This window comes from Artibeus jamaicensis, unplaced genomic scaffold, assembly GCF_021234435.1.
Source record: "Artibeus jamaicensis isolate MK-2021 breed Jamaican fruit bat unplaced genomic scaffold, CSHL_Jam_final contig_426, whole genome shotgun sequence".
Taxonomy (NCBI): Eukaryota; Metazoa; Chordata; class Mammalia; order Chiroptera; family Phyllostomidae; genus Artibeus; species Artibeus jamaicensis.
The window spans coordinates 1,019,222-1,041,406 of NW_026521826.1; the positions used below are offsets into that span (position 1 = coordinate 1,019,222).

The 22,185-nt window shown below is 40.1% G+C and overlaps 1 protein-coding gene across 7 annotated transcripts in view; it reads right to left on the bottom strand.

Moving 5' to 3' along the window:
- Nucleotides 1-22,185, bottom strand: part of PTER (phosphotriesterase related) — a 60,346-nt gene that overhangs the window by 17,602 nt on the left and 20,559 nt on the right. For 2 of the 7 annotated variants that reach the window (XM_037161707.2, XM_053665775.1), the window contains exons 2-4: nucleotides 18,166-18,319; nucleotides 3,316-3,786; nucleotides 1,749-2,014 (exon numbers count right to left, since the gene is read on the bottom strand). In XM_037161707.2, coding sequence (XP_037017602.2) covers nucleotides 1,749-2,014; nucleotides 3,316-3,747 — 698 coding nt within the window. In that variant the 5' untranslated portion in view covers nucleotides 3,748-3,786; nucleotides 18,166-18,319. Of the gene's footprint in view, nucleotides 1-1,748; nucleotides 2,015-3,315; nucleotides 3,787-18,165; nucleotides 18,320-19,706; nucleotides 20,036-22,185 lie in introns of all 7 variants that reach the window. The other 5 variants (XM_037161701.2, XM_037161706.2, XM_053665774.1 and 2 more) reach the window with 4 other exon arrangements.

The following is a 22,185-nucleotide window of genomic DNA, read 5'->3' on the forward strand; positions in this document are numbered from 1 at the left end:
AACCATGACTTTCTACCTTACCTACCTGTCTAATTATGAACACATAGGCTAGTAAGACTCTTCCTTAGGAATCACTGTGAACCAGTTTCGGACATCACGGCAGACTAAACGTCCACAGAAAACCTTTCATGATAGTATAAGTAAAATACTCAACAATGAAAGGGGGAAAGATACTTTTAAATGCTTGGTTCAGCTGGGGGGAAAGTGAAGGACTTGCTCAGGGGCAGAAACAATAGAGCAGACAAAATGAGAAGTGAGGGGAGCCCAGAGCTACCACTGTCTGGGGAGTTTAACGGGCCAGAGTCCTGCAGGAGGCAAATGGGAGACGCAGCCTCTCAGCCAGCACATACAGGAAGTGTTCCTCTCATCTAAACCACCCACGTGGAAGGACTAGTTAAAAACTGGCCCACAGAGGGAGTCTTATGAGGTTATGTCTTTCTTAGACTTCAGGTAAAAGGGAGGCAGGTTGAGAAAAACATCTCCTCTGAGAATCTAGAGCCACAAGCCTGCACTCGCTGAGTTTAGGGGCCAGAATTCATAGCATCTATGAGGCTCTAAACTCTCCAAGCCAAAAGTTTAGTTTTAAAAGCCACAGAGGAGACAAATACCATCTCATTCTACTGGATGGGTACCTATAGTAGTTGAAGACAGACGAGAGAATAGCAGTTGCCCTGGCCTGGGGCAGAGGGACTAGGGAGCTGCTGTGTACCAGGTGTAGGGTTCCGGTTTTGCAAGGCGAAGAGTCCCGGAGATTGGCCGCACCATAGCGTGAATGTACACAACACTACCGAGCTTCCTGCTTCTAAGTGGCTAGGGGGTAGATTTTGTTATGTGTATTTTACCACAATTTATACATAAAAAAATTAAAGTAATACCAGGTTAGCAGAGCCCCCTAACTACCTATAATCAACTCAAGACTCCAAATAATTTCCAAGGAACCTAAAAATTAATGTAAATTGTTTTAAATACAGGAAAATAACCGCATATGAATAAGAGCCAGAAGAATCAACAACCTATAAAACTAGAGTTTAAAAAATAAAATAGAAATTTGGTTTATTAATGATAAGGTAAACATTCTATGCATAATATTTTTTAACACAAGTTGAAAACATATTAAAGGAAAAAAATCTCAAAATTAACAAAGCAGACTTGAAAAGTAATTTCTTACTTTTCAAGAAATTAGAGAACTTAGAGAAATAAAGAAAAAATCATAGTTCTTAGTATTATAAACCAAATTGATAGTCTAAGCAACAGACTGCTTTCACTGGAGAGAGAAGTATTAAATAGGAAGATAGAATTGAAGAAACTACAGTTCAAAGATGTAAATGGACAGAAATAGGAAGAAGATGTTATGAGACAGGGAGGACAGCTAATGAGACCCTACATACAGCAAGTGGGTGTTTATGATACAAATATACAGGAAAATATGGATGAAGCAATGTTTGAAGAGACAAGGACTGAGGTTTTCCAGAAACAATGAAACACACATCCTCATACCCAGGAATCCCAATTTGGAAGTAACTGCAGTGTATTATTAGCCACACTGTGACTGTGCTAATTCCCTAATCGATTCAATCCAGGTAAAGGCTCATGTGTAGCCTTTGCAGCATTGTTAGGCTTTTCATAACATTAACTCCAGACAACATCTGTGTGTAGAGTCAGCAACAGATGTTTTTTGCTGTCCCCTACCCATCTAATCATCCATAATTATCTGGTGCTTTGCTCTCATTTGTACATAATCTGCTTACCTATCAAGGTGCGACATAACTGTTTTGGAGATGTCTATACCTGCTTCTTGCAATATTCGGGTAATCTGAAAGGGTGCACTTGCATGCCTTCCAGGGTGAATGATAACAGGACAGCCAAGCTGAGCCTGGGCGTGGGCTGTTGCCTGGAGGACCTTTCTTTCACTCTCAGTCAGAGGCCAGGAGCAACCGATTTCCCCAATAACGCCGCACTTGATGCTGGTTCCATCAGCCCCGTGGAGAATTTCATTAACAAGGACATCAGTGAGCTAAGGAAGGGTGGGAATGAAAATATGTCATAGAACGTGGAATTCCTCAACGTAGTGTCATCACAGTGTGTTAATGAACTTATCCATTCAGTCAGTCATTCTTTAAGAATGTATTCATCATTCATTCAATATTAGTCAAGGAAAAAGGCATTCGCTGGCTAAATCTCAAATTCAACACATTTTTCTAAATCAAAGATTTGGTAATATCTTACTGTGACTATTTAACAAGAAATTTATGGCTTTAGGAAGCTACAGAGGAAAAAAACATGAATTAATGAAAGTACATTCAGATGAGGAAAATATCTGTGATTTAATTTGAGGAGCATTTAGATGTAAAAAGATTATCCTCAAATCTACATCACCTGTACCAAGTAATTCTTTAATCCCCCCCCTTTTTATGTATTCTGTTATCCTAGACAGCATAGCAAATTCACAGCACATAATATCAATATTACACTTTCTGGTCAGATGCATAGTTACTGCTAAGAGTGGTTAGAAAACTGTGTAGTAGTTGACATCATGTCAGTCCTCATATAATGTAAATATATAAAAAAGAAAGGCCTTATTAAAAATAATGAAGATAAAATTTAGAAATACAAAGTATTTTAAAGATTAACTGATTCTTTGCAAAAACTCTAGCTGACACACTAGGACTATCAAGTAGGCAATGGAATATACAAATGAGTGTATAACATAAACATGTAAACATGTATAAACATACATGTTTGTCTAGAAAGACAGCACATACACATGCCCCAAAGTCTTTTTGTCCCTGAAAGATTTACTTCCTTCTGCTCATTCTTACTTAAGATCTTATAATAACAACAAGAGAATGGATTTTCTCCCGGCTCCTATTTGGTATAAGGCAAAGGAAACATATTTCTGAATGAGGCTATCTCTCCTGCCACATTTCACCCTGCGGTGAATTGCTATGGCTGGTTATTTGGTTATTATAAAATGCAGCAACGCCACATAACTGAAGCTTATCTTGAAAAGCCGAGGTTTACAAACAGACTGGGACACCACTTTGGAGTATGGAAACAGTGTGTATGAGTCTAAGTGTTAACACGTTGGATTCTGCAGTGACCAGTGATGCTTTTTCTTTATTAAATGAAATGTTCCCAGTTTGGGTCTCAGTTGGACAATGTCTTTGCTAGCTAGCAAATTTCTGTAGAATTCCCAGCTACCTGTGAGCCAATGACATTTCCAAATGTAGAGGACACATGGGAATAATCCAATGCCTGAAATCTGGCTATTCAGGTGCACATGCAAACATTGTCAGAAAACCTAGGGCTTTTTACCTGCTCCACTGACATGGCTTTGGTCTCTGAAGAGTGAGTTGCATCCACATAAAACCCAGCTCCTGATATGATATGGACGCCAGTCTCTTCTGCCAGCCACTTCAAAGTCTGCACATCGCGGCTGATCCCAGTGGTCGTGTTTTCCACCAAAGCCCCCCCACCTTTAGCTTTAAAGTACAACAGTTCTTCTTTGATTGCTTCCGTCTCCTGATTCAACTGAAGATTCTCTTTATGGGAATAAGGGTTTTTCTGAATCCAGAACAAATTTTTCAGCATAATAGTTTCCTTAGAGATAGCTTCGTGAGATGGAGGAGGTGGATAGTAACAGCAATCAAATGCCATTGTCAAATGTTCATGGGTCAGGGTGCGGCCCAGTTTGTTTGGCTCCACTGGGCCCAAAACAGTTTGGACTTTGCCACTTAAGGAAGACATTTCCGAGGGCGCCAGGAGATGCTCTAAAAAGAGTGTTTTCTGGAAGAAAGAAAGCAAGCAAGCTATAATCAGAAAGTTTAATTTAACACATAGACAAATTCTTTCCATAGGGGATGGGAGGCTGTGAATATATACCTGTGTAAGAAATCAGTGAAACTAGAAATATGATCTCACTCATCATCCTGCCAAAGTCAGGGTCAGTCCCTTGTAAATTGTGTAAGTTCACTGCAGCTCTAAGTGACATGCATGGTGTTAAATGTCCCCTGACCACTTCCACTGGGACCCTTCTGCTTGATTAAATCCTGACCTCATCTACTGGAAATATTTCATGATATTCAATTCACATTTTTCTTTTGTTTAATTTTATCTCGTTAGTCATAGTTCTGCTTGCTTGGATAATTTAATGATAATCTCCATTTAAAAAATCTTCATAATCAATAAGTTATATCAAAACAAGCCATCATGTATCAGAACTGTTTAATTTGTCATTTTTCAGCTAAATTAAATATTCTGGGGCTACTGATCAGTCTATTATTCACTCACTGTCCAACAGAACAAACTCACATTAAAGGTCCACCACATGCCAGAAACTGAAGCTAGAAAGAGGAATAAGATAAAATCTCTGATATTGACCATTTCACAGATTCTTCCCCAAAAGACAACTGTGGGGAGCACATGTAGGTTCAATAATGGAAAAAAAAAAGGAAAAGCAAACAAACCTCGTCACTCTTGATGTTTTGTTTTGTCTAAGGCATACAATCAGAAATACATTTCCAAAATGAAATTCAAAGGCCTTAGTCATAATGAAAGTCACTATGATTTACCGAAACTGAAGTGTGCTCTCTCTAGACCGAGTAAACGCCTCTTCATTTATCCTCTATTTACTTATTGTAACATAAATCAAGTTTTCACCAAGTTTCTGTCAGCAACAGCAGGGACCTCTGTCCCAGCACTTCCATTTGAAAGTACCTTTCCTAAAAGGAGGGATTTCACTAGGAAAGGAAAAGGTAGTACCGAAAGTGGAGGCCAAGAGCAAAGCCAATGGACTGTGCCAGACACGGTGCTCCTTGCACATGGACACCAACCAGACACATTCAGGGAACAGTGAAAATGCCAGCTGGGAACCGGAGCAAAGAGAGCTTCCAAAGACAGCCTTTGGAAGCTCTCAAACTGTGTATTTAAAAGACATTCTGAAATTCTGAAAATTAAAAAACTTTAATTCTGAAAGTTAAAAAACTTTCACCACATCCTTCTTAAGGCCTTCTCTGACTTTCTGAGCATCAGTTTTTTCATCTGTAAATTAAAAGAACAATACACATTTCAGAGGCTTTCCTAAGAACTGAAGTAGAGCCCTGAACAGTGTAGCTCAGTTGGTTGGGCATCGTCCCACAAAGCGAAAGGTAGCCGGTCAGAGCATATGCCTGGGTGGTGGGTTTGGTCCCAGTTGGGGTTGGGGCATGTTCACGAGGCAACTGATCAATGTTTCTCTCCCTTTTTTCTCCCTCTCTTCCCTTCTCTCTAAAAATAAATAAATAAAGTCTTGTAAAAAAGTATTAAATTTGATACCACAGGCAGAAAGGCCTATAAGTGTTTGGCACACAGCACACATTTGGCAAAGAGTAGCTTTGTTTTGCTAGTTCTAGGAACAATTACAGGTCTCCTAGGTTGTTTCTTTTCAGAGAGTGACTGATTAGAGAGGGGATCATTTGGGTGCACAATGAGTATAGGATAAATTTGTAATGGGCACAGTGCATACATAAGGCAAGGTGAAGACAAGTCAGGGTTGGAGAAAAGGGAGGACTGAGCCAGAGCCCGATTTACATCCAGCCTCTGCAACTATCTGGAACTCAGGTGCTTGGTACCTATCAGCCTACAATCTGTAAATGATTGATTTAGACCATTTGACAGAGAACTTTAGAACTTGTGGGTCTAAAGCATGGCCATTTGTTTTTGGTTGACACTGGTCTTCAGCAAGCTGAGCTTCCAGTATCTAAATAATTCTCATGGAGCCATGATGAAAGATGATGGCATTCTGTTTAGACAATTACTGGGTAGCTGCCAGTCACCACACTGGCCGTATATTCCATTGATGGTGTCTAGGAACTCGCTGTTCAATAATGTCCTACTCCCTGTGCCTGAGAGCAAAGACTGTGTAGCTAGTTCATTCAGTTAGCTACACGGTACCATTAATAATCAATTCAGTCTTCCATGGAGGTTCATTTGCTCTTCCCTTCCATCTGGGTGATGGTCTAACACATGTATGTGTTCCTAGAGAGTAACAGGAGGCCAGAAACTTGGACAAATTGATAAAACACCATCACTTTTATTAGAAGAGTACTACATATTTAATCGATACAAATTTGAAAGAGTAATTTTGGTAAGGATCATGCTCACAAGCTGTGAGTCTTTGTGAGAAAAAAAAATCACTTAAGAAATGCCATCTCTTCTGGGAAGTTCCTCCAAACACTCTCAGACAGGACTAGTAGGTGCTCTGTGATAAGACACAATGTAACCTATACTTAAAAGACAGGAAAAGATCAGAAAACAAACTGCAGGCACCACAGCTCTAAACTGGAATGTGTCTTTTAATGGGATATGTTGGTAGAACTCCCAGCTACTGTGCTGCTAGGAAGCACCCTTTGTACCACATGCAGCCCAGAACTGGTTCTCTTCTCAGGGCACAGGCCAAGGGCTGCTGATGGCCTCTGGTTGCAGGGATGCATCTCCCAGAACAGGAACAGTAATGGTCAATGAGAGCTGCAGGGCCCAGCTGTGCAGACAGGTCTGCCCCCCCCCCCACCCCCCCCAGCTAAAAAAGCGGGCTTCGGGCATTCTGTGGGAAATCCGTGGGAAGCTTTGTTCAGCATTAGCACACACAGACGGTGGTAGAAAAGGGGTAACTGGAACTATAAACACGTTTGCCACGGTTTTACTTCAAATATGAAATCTGAGCAGATGGAGAGACTGAGGATAGGCTGCAATTACTAGTACAGCCTGGTGAAATGAAATAGCCCTTCTAATTCAAGTGGGCATACCATCGAAAAAGAGCACACAACTTTAAAGAAAAAAAGAACCAAAAAAAAGAAGAGAAGAGAATCAGAAAACAGTACAACAGCATGGAGCTGAAAACCAGAGACAATATGTAGGATCTGTTATTTCTGAGACTATGTGCATAAATTCACTTTTATAAAATACATAACCAATTTGCCAAATCTTGGAGATTTGCTGGTGGGTGTGGTAGCTTGGGGCAACTATAGTTTTACTGAGATTTCATCCTGGCCATTATGCTGAAGATTTTTATGTCTATTTGGGTTGAATACCCATTTCAATTACATTTTACATTTTTGGAGGGGGTGCAGGAAGGACTTCCTGAATGTTTTACATTGGAATGAGTGGGGTTTCTCTCCAGTGCAGTCTGCTGCCCTCCCTGTGTCACTGACATGCGCTCCTTTCCTGCCCCCAACTCTGCTGCATCCAGCCCAAGACTGGGTTAGAGGACCCCGCTTCACAGTTTCAGATGCAGTGGTCAAATTAGCAAGTTGATGTTTGGTAAATTGGTTTTGTTACTGGATTAAAGGGGTCTGGTTGCCTGAGAGCATTAACTCAACGAGACAGGAGTTCACAGCAAAGAAAGTAAGGGTTTATTTTTATGAAGTGGCCCACCCCAGAGACACAGGTGAGCTACTGCTCAAAAGCCTGGGTCCCCGATGGCCTCCAGTGGATGGGTTCTACAGGAGAAAATCATTAATCATGGCGACTAGGGAGTTAGGGTCACAGTCTGTACTGATTGGTCAGCACTAGGGTACAGGTAGTTGATTGGTGCGTATGGTCCTAATGTCAGCCATGGCATTGTTTGTCTGCTTTCATAGCTTCTCTGGGCCTGGAGCTGAAACACAGCTGAGGCCTGGATGTCATCTCTAGCTCTGTCTCTGGAGTCAGCAGACCTGAGGCTTTGTCCCTAAGACATAAATAGCTGATCGGAACCTCATTGTCCTGAGGGCTTAGTGATTATAAAGGAGTGGACATGGAAGGGAGAAGGAGGCAGGTGAGCCAGGGTGCTGAGGCCAGTTAGAATCAGAAGGAAAGCAAGGAGAAATGATCATATTAAAGAAAGGAAGTTTCTATGCAGTGACAGTTTTCAGCTCTCTTCCACAACAACTGTGCAAGCTCTAATCCTATAACAAATCCCTCAGTCCGTTTTGCTTAGTTGTTTTCCTTCCCTGATCAAACCCTAACTGATGGGAAAAAAAAGCATTTCAGAGTTTTATGCAGAAAGTATGAACTGATGAACCTGGCAGCTGTGGGGAGCATGCGAGGAAGGGGTTTCAGTGGGCGCTGCTAGGATGCAGAAGGAATAGGGAGGCTGGTCTGAGAGGACACCAGTGCGATGGCGGGGACACAGGAGCAGAGAGGTAAGCAGATGGAAATTTCCAACTGGACTCGCCGGTGCTATAACAGTTCCCCCAAATAAGTGGACTCCTACAAAAATAAGTGCCGGCTGGTACAAATGTGTGGGCACTTCTATTTTGTTGTATGGGTTACATCACCAGGAGCGGCAGTACTCTGTGAACACGGCACTTAAAGGAGACATTTGACTGTTGACCAAGATCTTTTTAAAACCACAAAGTATTTTTTAAGGCTTGTTTGAATCCATGGTGTACAGGTTCAAACCTGCGACATGTCTTCTCTCAAACAGCAATGGTCTGGTGGCTGAGCCACAGTGACACAAGGACTTCCTCCTCACGTCCATTACCATGTGCCCACTTTTGAGGTATTTATGGTAGATGCACAGAGATCTGTAACTTTTCATATTAAACATTGTCAAAGAATCAATAACCATGCCTGAATAAAGAGAAAGGAATCCAACCACTTCTGGACACAGCAGTAATGGGACCCAGCCAGTTCTTCAAACTTAGACATAAATAAAGCAAAACCACGGAGAAATACAAAGGAGCAGCTTGTATCTTGTATTCAGAGGGAAGTGGTAGGTTTTATTCCTAAGTTTCTTTTTTCTACTTGATGAAAGAAGTAGGAGAGAAAACCTAGGCATATTTCCAAATTCCAGATAACAGAAAGATGGGGGCAGAGATGTACCCAGGAAATGACACACCTGGGAAAAGACATTCACAGGACCCCTGTCCTGCACTCCCTGGTATAAACAATCAGTTGTGATTATTAAAGTCAGAAGTCACATCAGGATGCTCAGCAAAAGGCACTGGGCTTGTGGCTCAGTGGTCGCTCTAGTTAACAGCACGCCAGCGGGCAGCCCTCTGCCTCACATGCACTTTGACCTTGGAAACTAGCACTGCCATCATGTGCTGCGTGACGGCGTGTCATCAGTGAGGGACCGCACGCTCCACGGTGGTCCCAGAATGGAGCTGAGCAATCCCTATTGCCTAGTGACAGCAGAGCTGTCCTAATGTGGTCGTGCAACCTGTTACCCGAGTGTAAGCAAACTCACTGCACTGCCAGCCATGGAAAAGTACAGCACACACAATTATACACAGTAAATAATACTTTATACTGATAACAGATGACAGTGTTACTGGTTTAGGTATTTGCTCTACTATAGTTCTGTAGTTTTAATAAGTAATTTAGAGTCTACTATTTCTACTCATATTGAAAAAAGGTTGCTGTAACCCAAGAGGCCATTGTGCTGGTAGCAGTCTCATGCATTTTGTGGTTACCGAGTTTTTCGATTGCATCCTTTTCTCGTGTGCTTGATTTAATCTCCCGAATATTTGTGCAGTAACACATTGCATGGGCTTATAGCCCAGGAGCAGGAGGCTCAACCACATAACCTGGGTGTGTGTCAGCCACACCATCTAGTGTTCTGTAAGGTGCACCCAACAACGTCCCCATGACACAATCACCTGACGATGCCTTTCTCAGGATGTGTCCTTGTCACTTAGTGGTACATAACTGTACTGGCTTCTCCAATTTGTTATCTGTTTGGTCAACAAATCGAAACTATTTTTCCTTAATAAAAGAAATGGTGAGAGGGAGGTGGAGGGAGAAAAGGAGGAGGGAGAGTGGGGGGATGGGAAGGGAGGAAAAACCCACTATTTGGACTCAGGTCCAAACACAGCATTCCTCACTGCTTCCCACCGCGGCTTCCACGAGTTGGAAGAAGTGCAGCCTTGCCAGATCACCGTCTGCAGGACTGACCTTCGTGTTCTCTTCCTTTGGAAAACTCAGGTCTAGCACAGCTAAGCCTTTCTCATTTTCAGAAGAAGGTTCCACACTCAGTGCTGCTAGGACATTTGATGTAAAATTCTTAATTTGATATTCACATATAATAACCCTGGGAGCAAAACATTATACCAAGTTACTCAATACAACAGTTTCTTTTCCTCCACAAAGAACTATTCACATTAAAGTTAATTCTCAGCTTTGTATAGAAGGAATTTTTTCTTCCATTGATTCCTTGCAATGGGTTGGTTGTCTCCTATTTTGAGCAAACTGCACAGCTGGTCCTTAACTGTATTTAGTCGTTAAAGAGCTGTTACTTTTCATTCTTGGCAAATTACAAGTTAATGTTTTAAACATCTAAAATATCCGTATTTCTCATGCAATTTCATTTGAAAGGCTATTCTTAATGTGGCTTTGTTTAGTTGGAAGAATGGTAGATTCAGAGTCAGGAGCTCTTGGCTCTTCCACTCAATAGCTGTGTGATTTTGGGCAAGTCACTTAACCGCTCTGAGTCTGTTTTCTCATTTTGAGAAATGAAGGGGTTAGACCAGATGACATCCATGCATCCATTGCTTCAGGGATATCCTTTCATTTGAAAGGGCAATATTGACTTTCTATATAAACCACTGATTATCAATGAAGGCTACATTTTAAGTATAGTTTTTATAATGTATATTGTACTTACATATATATCCATGTAATGAGAGAAAGAGTAAATTTCATTCATCAGCTATAAGTCTCAATGAAGGCTGTACTTTAAGAATAGTTTTTTAAACCATTCTTAAATGTACATATTTATATGTACATAAATATACATATTTATATGCATATAAATATACATATTTATATGCCTGTGGATACATATATATGTATACATGGAAAGAGACAGAAAGATTATAAGAAAGAACTTAAGTTGCAGATTCTTCTAAGTTTAAAAGAAAACTCTAGGAGGGACAGGTGACCTTAAACTTGGAGTCCTGACTCCGAAGTTTTCTAGCTGTGTGTCTATAGAAAACTTAAAAGCTTGTGATGAATTAGTTTCCTTACCTAAACTGGAATAATATCTACTGCATAAGATTTGGAATGAAAAATAAGTAAATATAATATGTAAAAGCACTATCTAAATTATAAATGTTCAAAATTACTATACTCCAAACTTTGAATTATTTTCCAAATATTTGCTGAGCAAATATTTGGAAAATATAGGCAAATGAACCTAAACTGGTTCTTTTAAAAAACTATCAATAAGTGACTGAAGTTTATGAATGGAACTGAGGCTCTAATTTTGCTTATAAAGGAATTCCTTCAGTTGAGGCCTGTGATTATTAAAAGCAGACTGACTGTTGTGATTGACATCAGAACCCATTAGGCCTTTGGACATGATGTACCCCAAGTGATTAAAACTGTAGGAGGTCCTTGTTATCCATGAATAATTGATACTGGAAATGCCTTTTGAATTGAATGTGCTTAATACAGTGTGTTAGCTGGTCTCCATTGATGTTTTTTGGCGAACTCTGCCTTCCAATATTCAAATCCTTATGTAGTTCCCTTCCACGCTGAACCTGGGCTGGCCTGTGACTTGCTTTATCCAATATAATATGTAGCAGAAGTGAAGCTATATATCAGTTTGGAACCCAAATCTTCTGCTTCTGTGCTTTGGGGAAACTTAATCTGTAAATGTAGGAAGTCTGGTTACCCTCTCATGTGGAAAAGGAGGGACCCTGAGACCTCATGGAGACAGAGAGCCCCCAGTCACTCCAGAGTCCCCACTGAGCTCAGCCCACGGCTAGCTGCATGATGATATCAGAAAACTGAGTGAGCTATCCTGAACACCCCAACGTAGGCGAACTATCACATGACTGCAGGCTCAGCTGCAAGTCAACCCAGCAGAGTCTGGCCAGCCCGCAGAACTATGGGGATACCATGTTTTTGGACTATAAGATGCACCCCCAAATTTTGGGGGGGGTTGTGGGTATATCCTATAGTCTGAATGTAGCTTGCTTGGCTCACTGTGGGGGTGGGAGATGGAGTGGGGTCACAGGTTATTAAATATTTTACCATATTTTTTCCTTCAAAAACTTTTTTCCTGTTTTCTTCCTCTAAAACCTGGGTGTGTCTTATGGTTTGGTGAGTCTTCTAGTCCTAAAAATATGGTAATAAACTATCGATAGTTGTTGTCTGAAACTAGTGTTTTGGGGATGGTTTGTTACACAGCAAGAGACGACCAAGAGATATGGAGAACAACATTGAATAATCAGTCACATTTAAAGGACTTGATTAAGATTTCAGATTACAAAAATAAGATGAACACAATAAAATTAGGACATAATTATAAATACTTCCTGACTTTTAGAACAAAGAATTAACTGAATGTTGGATTTGGATGCAGGTGGGACAAAATTATATGATATGGCACCCTTTATCTGACTTTTATACCTCAGTGATGAAAAAGGTTATTGAAAAAATATACACACATATATGTATTTTTACCAAGGTCCTCTATTAACCAGTTGTTACACCACTTACTCTCTCTGCATGCACATTTCTGATACTTTCCAGGCCATGGTTTCCTCCTGGGTTATGGGGGTTTAATTCTGTCACCTTCTCATTGGGCTTTCTCTGTGGTTTAGACTTCTCCAATACCACTTTCACTAACTTCATGACAAACTGTGCTTAAAAAGAAGTTTCAGTTTTACTTAATCTACTTGCATTCTATTACTTGCTATTTTTGAATATCTGTAGCAGCTGGCCAGAGGTGCACAAAGAGATGCTGAGATGCTAGGCAGGAATGGAAATCAGCACTGAGGAACTAGAAATGCTTGAATGGGACTTCACTTTTGAGTGGTCAGTCTATTAGTGCACAGATTTGGCTTATCTAAGGAGCCTGTTGCCTGGGGCTGGGGGCACTCACATTGAAGGTATCATGTAATGCCATTGAACAGTCTGTCACAGCACATGTCAATTGATGACCTATTAAGGAATTTGTGCTATGTGCTGTGTGTGTGTAGGAGGGGAATGGGGGGTCTCTCTTTTATTCTCTATACTTATATATAGTATCTACTATTAGGTTTTCATCTGTGAAACTGAACTAAACCGAGTAGAGAGAAAGTATAGTTTACCTTTGAACAATGTGAGGGTTAGGGGTGCAGACTCCCGCACAGTTGAAAATCTACATAAACTTCTGACTCCCCCAAAACGTAACTAAGTTGTCCCTGGGTACTACAGGGGGTTGCTTCCATGACCCCTGCAGATGCCAGTCCCTCACATGAAATGAGGTAGAACAATGTGTAGTTGGCCCTCCACACCCTCAGATTCAACCAACTGGGAAAGAAAAGTGTGTTGGACCCAGCTTTGGGAACGGGAGGATGCAAACTGGATGAACAGGGCCGACTGTGTATTTATGGAAAACAGATCCTCGTGTAAGTGGACCCACATGTTTCAAAGCTGGTGTGGTACAAGGGCCAACTGTATTCAGTTTATGCCCCAGTTAAAGAATGAGTGAGAGTGCCAACATTTTTGTTCTAAAGTGAACCAAGTAAAATGCACTGGACACATGAAATTGCAATAATATTTAATTTTTTCTTTTTTGGGGGTGAAGCAAGTAAAACAGGGACATAATATGTAAAACAAGATTCCAAATCCCACTAGATTAAAATATCCACAAATAATTACTTCCTCTTTTATACACAAACAAATGTCACTGTCTAGTTGAAATTACATGTTCTCACTGATAAATGACGGGAACAGTGGCTACATACATAAAATTCTCAAGCCTACAAATAAAACCTGAATCATGATGTATTTTTTTAAAATAATTTCCACAGGATACAACATAATGGAATACTGCCCAAGTGCCTGCATATCAAATAACTAAGATATTTATTTGGAATTACTACTGCCACATAAACCCCAAACATGGGGGAGAGGGGCGCTGACTTGAGTTTTGTGTAACAGTACTAAGCAGTAAAAACATTTAAAATTTATAACATATTTCAGGTTACACCTGAAACACAGGAAACATCAACTGACCACTTGGAATTTTTCATGAAGACAAATCCAGCTTCACCCTTCAGGAAGAGGGCTGTCCATTTAAATGGCAACTTAGTCCCCAAAGTTAACAGCCGTGGTTATGCTGTAGGTATCCAACAAAAGGCATCACGTGGGAGACACTTCAAACTAATAGAATATTGTTAATTATACCTAAAAAACTTGGTTCACTGATTGGTTTGTGAAAGATAACCAACACCAGAGAGTGTATTGATAGGACGCCCTTCTTACACACAGTACTGGCAAAATGTAAATTTGCCCAACTTTTCTCAAAAGCAGTTTAGCAACATGTGTCTGAAGTCCTGAAATGTTATTTTGTCACTGGGAATCAATCTTAAGGAAACATTTAGATGCATGTAAAAATTATTTATGTGCAAAGATTTCATTATGGCATTATTTAGAATAGAGAGCAAAATACCGTACAATATGGAACTGTTTACATATATGATGGAGTATTATGCAAACATTCAAGTTATATTTTCAAAGACTATTTAATGATGGAGGGGAATGCCTGTATTATAGCATGTGAAAAATCAAAATACAAAACCATTTAAAATATTATAAATTTATATAGAGCTTAAGTAGAAATATTAAAATGTTACTTGTATCTTTTGGTGGTAGAAGGAGCAAAGATAAATACTTTTTTCCTTCATTACAATTTAATGTATTTACCAGTTTTTTTATGTTTCTCTATTTCATCTATAATGAATAAAATAGAATAAATTGGGAAAAGATCAGTTTTACCACTGTAAACCTATCTGATGCTTATGCTAATGCCACATGTAAAATCATAGAATATAGATTTTGAATTCTCTAAGACACACAGGCAGGCAAAGATGTATGAACTCAAGAGCTACTTCATATTCTTTTCTATTACCACAAAATTGCTAATTTGCCAGTCATGCCTGAGACTTTATATTGTTCGTGTGCAAATATTTCTCTTCAAATTACATGCCTTTGCGGTGGCTGTGGTTCACTTTGATTAAATTCAAGCTGCTCGGCGGAGTCCTTTGTGGACTGATCCAGGCTCTATGGAAATCCTGGTGCCCACTAAGAGTTCTGGTGAAGGTTCAGCAGCCTGAGTAATTTTTATCACAGTCAAGCCACATAAGGATCAATATTCCACTGTTGGGTACAGTCCTGTGTGGGGTAGGCATGCAGACGGGGGTTGTCAAGAAGATGTTTCACAGGAGAGTATCAGAGATTATAAAGTGCGGGTCATTACTTATAAGGGAAAGAAAAAGGAATCAAATAAAATAAATTTTAAGTAAAGATAAACCATATAAGGACATCATATAAAAAGAATCCTTTTTAAGGAGGGTTAACAGTCTTTGGCAGGTTAGCAGAAAAACAATAAGAAAACCAAATAAAACCAGTTATCATAGATTCCCCAGATATTTAGGGGCACCCCTTAGGTGTAAAACCCAGTACTAGGCAGGTGGAGCCTAAGGGAGATGCAAAGATAAATAAGAGAGAACCCCCACCCTCATTTCAAGGGTTGGAACCAAGAATAATGCCTTTTATTCACTTACTAAGCTACCACTTACTGAGCTCCTTCCTACTCTGTATCAGCTGCTACAAAAGCACTTTATATTTCGTATCTCAATTTCTCACGAAAATGCTGCTGGGTTGATATTATATAAAGAAATTGAGGCTAAGAAAAATGGAGAAACTTGTCTAGCATCAGAGAGCTGGAAGGTTGAAATTTGAACCTGGGTCTGCTTAGAGAATGCCAAATATTGATTATGATCAGCACTTCATAGAGAGTTCTGTTAGGATTAATCAGACCAGGTTAGCCTATGATTGCGACATCAATAGAAACCTTATTGGATAATTACTTTGTGCCAAGCAAGTAAAACCCTGTGGCAATTTACATGAGTCACCATATTTAGTCCTCAGAATTTAGATGTCTTCATTCTCTTTTTTTCTGATACTACTTCTACCCAATGGCCCATGTTAAAACAAACAAACAAACAAACAAACCCAAATTTCACTGAAGACTCCTGCCTCAGTCACAAGTACTTGATTTCTTTTTTTTTAAATTTTTTTTATTGATTATGCTGTTACAGTTGTTCTATTCCCCCTTTCATTCCCCTCCACCCTACCCCCCCATCCCCACCATTACCCCCCTTTCTGACCACGCCCCACATACAGCGTCACAACCCAGCGACCTGGGAGTCCAAGGTGCCGTTTAGACCAAAAATGGCGCAAGAAGATCTCAAAGCCCCAGAGCCTATAGATCTAAGCGATGAAGAAATAGCAAAACTCTCAAACGCACAGCTTAAAACAAGTACTTGATTTCTAAATGGCCTAAATCCCGCCACATTCGTAACTCTTTAGTTTATCTGTCCCTCTTCATCCTCACAGCCACTACCTTAGTTGGAACCACCATTATCTCCTATGTGCATTGCAGTAAGAGCTTTTAAACTCATCCCCTGCCTTTCCAATCTGCCTGCAGCATGCCTACAGAGGGAGCCTTCTAAAACACAGATCCAGATGTGTCTCTTCTGTGGTCCTCCTGCCAACATTAAGAAATAAATCTGAACCTAGAGCTTGGTGGTACCCACTCTGGACCCACTATGGGTTCTGGCCGTGCTGAAGTGCCCATTCTTCTCTGGACTCAACATGTCTGCACTGGTCTCATGCCTTTGAATGTGTTTCTGCCTGTTTTTTTTTTTTCTGAGCTTTACAAACCCAACCCACTCCCACTCTGCCTTTCAACCCTGTTCTTCTCCCTGTTGACTTCTACTGGAACTTCGGGGTGGGGCTTTGGCACCATTTCTAATTAGATTATTTTCCTGATATTCTTCCTTATTGTTCCAGCAATCTGGGTAAAATGCTAACTCTAGGTTCTTTCTTAGCACTCCAAGTTTAACCTTGAAAGACACCTCTTATGCTAATATCTCTCTCCACCAGATACTGAGGTCCTTGAGGGCAGAGTCCCTGTCTCCTCCCTCAGTCCTCAGCCTCTGCAGTGCCTGGCATGCAGTCAGTACTTAATTAACATTTCTGTGTTTGCTTGTTTCCATCTAGCCTATTCCACTAAGGATTTGAGGTAACTCATAGGAAAGATACGTAACAGTGAAGAAAACAAATATTAAAGCAAGAGCAAGGAAATTAGTGAAATAAATGGAAGTAGAATCAAGACCAGAAAAGAAAAATAGTTTAACAGTTGCTAGCAAACAGCTAAAAAATTGTCATGGAATATTTATTCAATATATTTCTTTTTTTTTTTTTAAGATTTTATTCATTTTTTGAGAGAGGGTGAGGGAGGGAGAAAGAGAGGGAGAGAAACATCAATGTGTGGTTGCATCTCACATGCCCCCTACTGGGGAGCTGGCCTGCAACTCAGGCATGCACTCTGACTGTGAAATGAACTGGCAACCCTTTGATACGCAGGCCAGCACTCGATCCACTGAGCCACACCAGCCAGGGCTATTTGATATATTTTTGATAATGCATAATGCTGAAATCATGGCATACTCCTTTTATGGCTTATCACAGTATTTACCAAAGTCGAAATAGCTGAGAATTATTAAAATCCATGGACATTGTTTTCTGAAAAGTTTCTGGGCTATGAATTTTGAGGCCATGTTTGTTTTTAGCACTTTATTGTATTTTCACACTCCAAGCTTTCCAATGATGGTGGGCATGCCATTGTAGATTATTATTCTGTACCCAACACCATACCACATAGAAATACCCATGACTTTTACTTTACTTTTTAAACTTAAATAAGAGCAAGGCTCCTGCTCATATGAAAACAATGGTACGTGACTATCTTCAAGGACATTTCCTATCTGAACTGGTAGAAGCCAATTATAAATCAGAAAACTAAAAATACTTAGGAAAATTACCACAGGTGATTTGTGTCTGGAGTCATGCCTTTATAGGAGTAACACTGGAAAATAGATCTTAGATAATTTTTTTAAATGTAGGGAACATTCACACTAATTTCTTTTTAAGGCAGTTTCACTATTAAACCATCTCCCTTGAAATCACAGAGGACTTTCAGTTGCATGGATAACTACATATCTGAAGGTATTTCCCACAAAATCATCTCAAGTTCCTTATTTTGAAGAGCACATGACTCTCTTGGAAATGTCCTGACTTTTACTACCCTGCTTAACTAATTCATGTAAAAATATTCAGTAAAAATATTCAGTGCCACATGCATACTTCTGAATTCTCAGGCCACCCTTCTTGGTGTGAAAATGGTAATCATGCAGAAAAAAGGCTGACAGTCGCTGCGATGAGATCTCTTCCAGTGCAATTCTAGCTCTCCTTGTCGCCTTCTAGTGACTTCCAAGTATGACAGCTGCCACTCGGACACCTGAAGGAGAAATGTCACCCATGCTTGATGAAAAGGGAAGCCTCAGTGCATAACCAGCTTTTGTTCTAATAACCACTTCAATTCCATTCCACTCATGGAGAAATAGGTACCAACTCTGAGCTATGTGAGCCATCAATGAGGAAGCACATCTTCCATAGTGACCTGTTCAACCAAGGAACAGTTTTTGTTCTACCCACCCTTCAGTTCCACACTGATGAAATGTACTTCCCACCAAGAGCCATCTGATGTTTCCACAAGCCTCATGGCCTCTTTATAGGCTTGTGACCAGCTATCGTTACTCTACTCGAAAAGCTGCTTTGATTTATAGGTTTGAGGGGGGATAGTGTGAGCCTTACATTCTTAGGGCATAGTAGGACAACGTGAAGAACTCTGCTTTCCAGGCACCCACAGGTTTCACCTGAATACATTTCAATTCAGTGTGGCAGATGTTTGCTGGGGATCTACTGTGTTTACAGGACAACACCATGGGAAACAAAGATGGAAAAGAAAGTCTTGCCACAGGAAGCAGAAAAGCCCCCAACACACTGCTCGGCATGTGGTGAGTGTTTGGTGCAAGATTGATGCTTTTTATATGTTAGTGGGACACCTATTATATAAAACAGTGCAGGAAATGTTAGAAAAGAGGTAAAGCAAGTGCTTGGAAGAACTGCATCAGGACAAGATTCACCGATACTGGAGGGACTGGGAAGGCTTTCTGGAAAAGATGGTGTTCTGGTGAAGCCACCAAATATTCAGAGGATTTTTGCAAGAAGGCATTCTGGTGGCATGAACAATGAAGGGCGTGTTTCAGAATTTGCAGTCTGTGGAGGCTCATACACAGACTGCACTGTCCATCTACAGCAGAAAATATGGACGCATGGGCGGACCCCAGAGGATGAGCTCGGAATCAGGATGATAGCAGTTAAATGCATATAGCATAAGTCCAGGCCGAATGCTGGAGACAGAAGGCCATGAAATGAGGTAGGAAAGTAAAGCGTTTTCATTGTTATTCAGGGATTTAAAGACCACATTTCAGGGCAATGGAGGACCGAGACATGCTCTCTCTTTTTGTCTCCCCAAACTTACGAAAGTATTACAATGATAGCTCTGGAAAGTACTTTTCATAATCAAAGTTTGAAAATAAAATGAAAGGTCTTAAAAGTCAACTAAAATCTGCTTGACTGTAATACTTATTGACCTCTTAAACATGTTACTTATTGATGGGAAAATTAAGTTGAAATAGTTACAATGAAGAAAATTCCCAGTAATTGAACTCTGAACTCTCAAGCTCACAGTGATGACTGCTGTTACAACATCCTGTGAATGTGTCTTCATAAAATGCCAGCCCCACTGAGGCCCTCGGTTCCTACATTGCTGGTTTCATTACCTTCAAGAGATTATAGAACTTAAAAGTATCATCTACACTAAGAATGCTGCATGTTTCTCTGATGGGCTTCAGGCATTCTACAGACTTTAATTAAATCTCCTAATGTCCCTGTGAAGTAAGCAAGGGATCAGCAGAAGATGAGTCACCAAAAAGTATCCGAGTAGAAGATGGGCTGCAGGACACAGGACGAAACCCACTTTCAGTGTTATTGGTCTCGTTTCACCAATGAGGACATGGTGTCATTACTCAGACAAGGATGGTGGGCTGTCTTCCATTTCCACTGAAGGCAGAATACACTGCTATCAGCTATGTAAGCATCCCTTTGGAGACTGTAAAAAAAATGGTATAAAATCTGTAGGTTTCTCTGTGGACGGAGAGTCAACCAACACTTATTTCCTTTAATCCTCACCCAACGATATGTTTTGAGAGAGAAAGGAAGGGAGAGAGAAACACTGATGTGAGAGAGAAGCAATCCCATATGGGCCCCTGACCAAGGATTGAACCCACAATCTAGGTGTGTGCCCTGATCAGGGATCAAACCCACAACCTTTCGGTGTATATGGGACAATGCTCCAACCAACTGAGCCAACTGGCCAGGGCCCTACCAATGCTTATTAATTAGCACCCAAAATATACAACCGAGAAAATAGACATCACCCTTTTCTTGGGAAAGAACACAGGACAAGAATCTCAGTTTGTGTGATGCATAATCTCTTATTTTGATTGGTTCCTCAGGTCCCAGCTGACCTCTCCACGGCTTCCTTCCCTATATCCCCATGCTCCTGTCTGCTCAAGGCTATGAGTGGGCACTGGTCTGAGGAGGTCATCTTGGGGGTGCAGTTGGTTATGTTGAAGACACAATGCAAATTGCAGGGTGAAACAAAATCCAAAAAAGTAGAAAACTGAACCTGTCTGGACCCTTGGTTTTACCCTGAGGATAGTGATATAGACTCTAAAGTCAGCCTATGAAAAACAAACATACATGCAGTTATCATACATGATCTAGTTGGTAAACCAACTGCACCTCTGATACAGGAAGTGAAAGGGCCCAAACCACTTCACAGGACTGTGACACCACTCTCTCAATCCAAACGCCTCCTCGCAGGGTGGAGAATGCATTCATGGCTCCCAGGGAAACAGAGATCCCGGTATGAAAACATCAGAGAAAAAGAAATGCTGTTATTTTAAGTAATAATTTTGTATCACTTAAGTCTAAAAAACAAATTAATATACAAATAATGAAATCCTATGGCAATATTTGATTGTCAGGTGGTCGCAGAGATGCGAAATATGCTTAAAATTATTTAGATCATCATAAAAATGAAAACACAAAATGAAAATTGCGCTGATATTTTGTGGATCCTCAGGTTTGAGAAAATTTGTTTTAAGGTCACCTTTACTACTGGGTCTCCAAAAGAAGGCAAGATAACAAGTTTTGACTAGTCCTTAGAGAAAGAATGGGGTACCTGACACAGAACCTCTTCTTAGGAAAGCTACGAAGTGATGTACTAAAAATAAAGCAGCAAACAGCTACTCCTAAAAACAGATTTACTACAGTGGGATCAAGGGCAAATTTGTAATAACTACTTGTGGCATAGAGTAATCATCACTCTTTCCCTGTCTGAGGCGGCCAAAAAAAATAAAAAAATAAGAATGCTCTAATGGAATTCTAAATTCTCTAGATTAAAAAGCCTTATAAAATTGGGAAAATTCCCTATGACCAAATACATTTTTAACTAATACTTTGTCACACATATGCATTTAAATATAAAGGGGGTTTGATTGCTTATATGTTTCCCCATGAAAAGTAAGGTGCCCTAGAAGATTTAGAAAGATTTGCCTGGCACTACACTTTAATTTGCTATCTTAATCATTGCTATGCCCTGCTTTTTAAGAATTCACAGAAAGTACATATTTTAAATATTATTCAACATAACTACTGATCTGTATACTTGTATAATTATGCAAAAGTTTCTTTTCATTGTAGTTCTAACTGTATTTTAACAATATTGCAGGTACACAAAAGGACTATAATATGGGTATTTTAATCATTACTTAAGGTATGTTCGTTGATGTTAGGGAAGCAGGAAGTGAGACAGAGAGACAGAGAAAGACAGAGAAATCAATGTGAGAGAGAAACATCAGCCAGTTGCCCTTAGTATGTGCCCTGACTGGGGGATTGAACCCACAACCTTTTGGTGTACAGGACAGTGTTCCAACCAGCTGAGCCACCCAGCCAGGGGAGAACTATAATTTTAATCTCTTCTTTGGATTAGATTTACATCTGCAACTTTACTAATTTCAATAAATTCCCTATATAAAAAAGGGCATTTTTAAATCAAATTACAAATCTGCTAGAACACATCAAAATATAGATGCATCTACATAAGATATGATTTTGAACTTAAATGAATGGTTTTAAAGTAGGTGAAATAAATGTATTATTAAGTACTAACACGATCAATAATATATCATTAAA